Consider the following 2512-nt stretch of genomic DNA (forward strand, 5'->3'; position numbering starts at 1 on the left):
ATCTGGGAGAAAATTGTAAGATTACCAAAATTCACTATCATTGCTAATCATGGAATGTCGGATTTCACAAGATGAACGTAATGGAGGCGAGTGAACCGATAAATTTGTTTACCTGTCTATCAATTGATCCTCTGTACCAGGCAATGGATGAACCACAAAATGCATCGAAGACATTTTCGTGAATACTGTTCCGTGATCGCATCAAATTTGCAAAGGATTACTCAAACATTTGTTACTCTTGCTGCACAATTTGTCTAAGAACAAAAGAACACCACAATCTAAAATTCTCTTCTAACCACCATATTTCTCGTGGATGTTGCTCTTGCGTGATCGTTTTCGTTCTCATCAAATACATGTGAGTCGGTACATGACGAAAAAAGAAAGAAAATAATCAACATGGCTTCTTCGCCTGCAATGTTGGTACTCATTTAATTCTTGTCTTTGTCAATTTTTTTTTCACAGGCTTCACAGTTGGCAAGTGCCTGCAATGAAAGAAAAAAAATGAACATGAAATTGAAAGATTTTATTGGCATAAAACCATTGGTTATAATGCACATATGTTTTAATATGTAATTATTTTATTTATTTTAAATTATCAAGGATATTAGTCAAGTCAAGTTTGATATTATTTGACATATATATAAAATTAGGATAAGCTGAACCGTCAGCTGCGACGTTAAGTAGCGGAAAATAATCCGTTACACAATTACATCATGTACCTTAAGGCTCAACTCACACTGGCGCAGAGGCGAAGCGTCGCGACGCGACATGTTTTTCGCCTACAGCATATTCATCTACATTTTCCAATTGCAGGTACAAAATTGTGTTTTGCAAAAATGGAATGGAGAGGCGAGGCGCGTCGACGCGAGTCGACGCGCGACGATGTAGATGAATATGCTATAGGCGAACAACATGACGCGTCGCCACGCTTCGACTCTGCACCAGTGTGAGTTGAGCCTAAGCCTGCAATACATGTTGGTTGAGCCTTCTTTTTTTTTGACCCGGGGGAATCTGCTTACAGATACCCCGACCCCCTAGCAGACGCGGGGCTACGTGGTACTGGGCTGAACCCTGAACGGGAGCCGCCCGACCGCGCCAAACTCCCGGGTGTTCCTCTTCTCCACTATAGATGGATATAAGGGTACTGTTGGGTAATTTTCCGAAAAAGTTCAAATGGTGGAAATTTTTTTTAATTGGAAAAATATAATTTGGAAGGCTCACATTATGTTCTACGATTTGAAATATATTTTGAGTTTTATTTAGCGTGAATAAAATAAACTTGTATAAGTAAAAGCCACTTAATAGAAAAACGAGATTCAAAATGATTTCACAAAAGCGAAAAAACATCTAACAACCACACCACCTCCACTTGTTGATGGTGCCATCGTTTTCGTTCAATAACTTTAACTTTTGACAGATGTCAACGTCAAATGTGGAAAAAAAAAAGAAAGGAAAAATATCCGGAAAATATATTTATTTTATGAAAAATTTGATTTGAAAAAAAATGGAATTTTTTTTCCATGACCAAACACTAGCCTAGCACATTCGGCCAGCCCATAGGTTGGCAAAGCATTTAGCTACACCGTGAGATGAAATCGACCACGACTACCGAGCTCCCGCCTCGACAAGTAGGAACCCATTTGGGGTGGATGTTGGTCGATCCTAGGCCAACGCGAAGATAGGTTTGTATCTCCTACATTTTTCCAGATTTGACTGTTGACTCTGGAAAAATTTCCACAGTTTGAAACTTTTCGGAAAATTACCTAACAGTAGATACAACTGTTTTTTTAAAAATTTGTAGATCAATCATTAATCAATTATAGATACTGTTGAGTAACTTTCTAAAAAACTTCAAATATATATAGTAGAATTCAGGAACAATTCCCGAAAAATTTGAAACATTTAAAAAATTAGAAAAATACACGGATTTATACAAGTTCGTGAAAAAACATAATTTTGAAGCTTTGACCTACCAATTTTCGAAGGTTCTTATTATGTTCTACGTTTAGAAATATCTTTTGAAGTTTTATTCAGCTCGTAATATAAAATAAACTTTACTGAGGGTTGTATTCCAGAACTCTCCTTAATGCTCAAGTCAGGACTTAAGTATGATTTCTACTGTGCTCGAAATCGTACTCAATTCCTGACTTGAGCATTGACTAGAGTTCTGGAATACAACCCTAAAAGCCACTTAAAGAAAAACGAGATTTAAAATGATTTCACAACAGCGAAAAAAACCTTTTTAATGGTTCCATCGTTTTCGTTCAGTAACTTTAATTTTTGATAGGTGTCAACGTCAAATGTGGAAATAAAAGGAAAAATATGCGGAAAAACCTTAGACTATGTTTTTTCCACCTCCTCTAAGATATAAACCTTAGAGGATGGAAAAAATAAAGGAAAAAAAACACTAATTTTCTGAAAAAAATAAGATTTTTGACCCAACACTAATCATAGACAAATAAAAAAAATCAGAACGGCAACCTTCAGAAAGCTAATTGTCATTTGTTTGTCA

General features: G+C 36.1%; 1 protein-coding gene across 9 annotated transcripts in view; it reads right to left on the reverse strand.

Annotated features, from left to right (window-relative positions):
* The window catches only part of LOC113233302 (E3 ubiquitin-protein ligase UBR5), a 60199-nt gene extending 59943 nt beyond the window's left edge, over positions 1-256 (reverse strand). For 5 of the 9 annotated variants that reach the window (XM_026468378.1, XM_026468376.1, XM_026468379.1 and 2 more), the window contains exon 1: positions 113-254. In XM_026468378.1, the coding sequence (XP_026324163.1) occupies positions 113-174 (62 nt within the window). In that variant the 5' untranslated portion in view covers positions 175-254. Of the gene's footprint in view, positions 1-112 lie in introns of all 9 variants that reach the window. The other 4 variants (XM_026468380.1, XM_026468374.1, XM_026468373.1 and 1 more) reach the window with 4 other exon arrangements.
* Between the last annotated feature and the right edge of the window lie 2256 nt (positions 257-2512).

This window comes from Hyposmocoma kahamanoa, unplaced genomic scaffold (genome assembly GCF_003589595.1).
Source record: "Hyposmocoma kahamanoa isolate Upper Pololo Valley unplaced genomic scaffold, ASM358959v1 78, whole genome shotgun sequence".
Lineage (NCBI taxonomy): Eukaryota > Metazoa > Arthropoda > Insecta > Lepidoptera > Cosmopterigidae > Hyposmocoma > Hyposmocoma kahamanoa.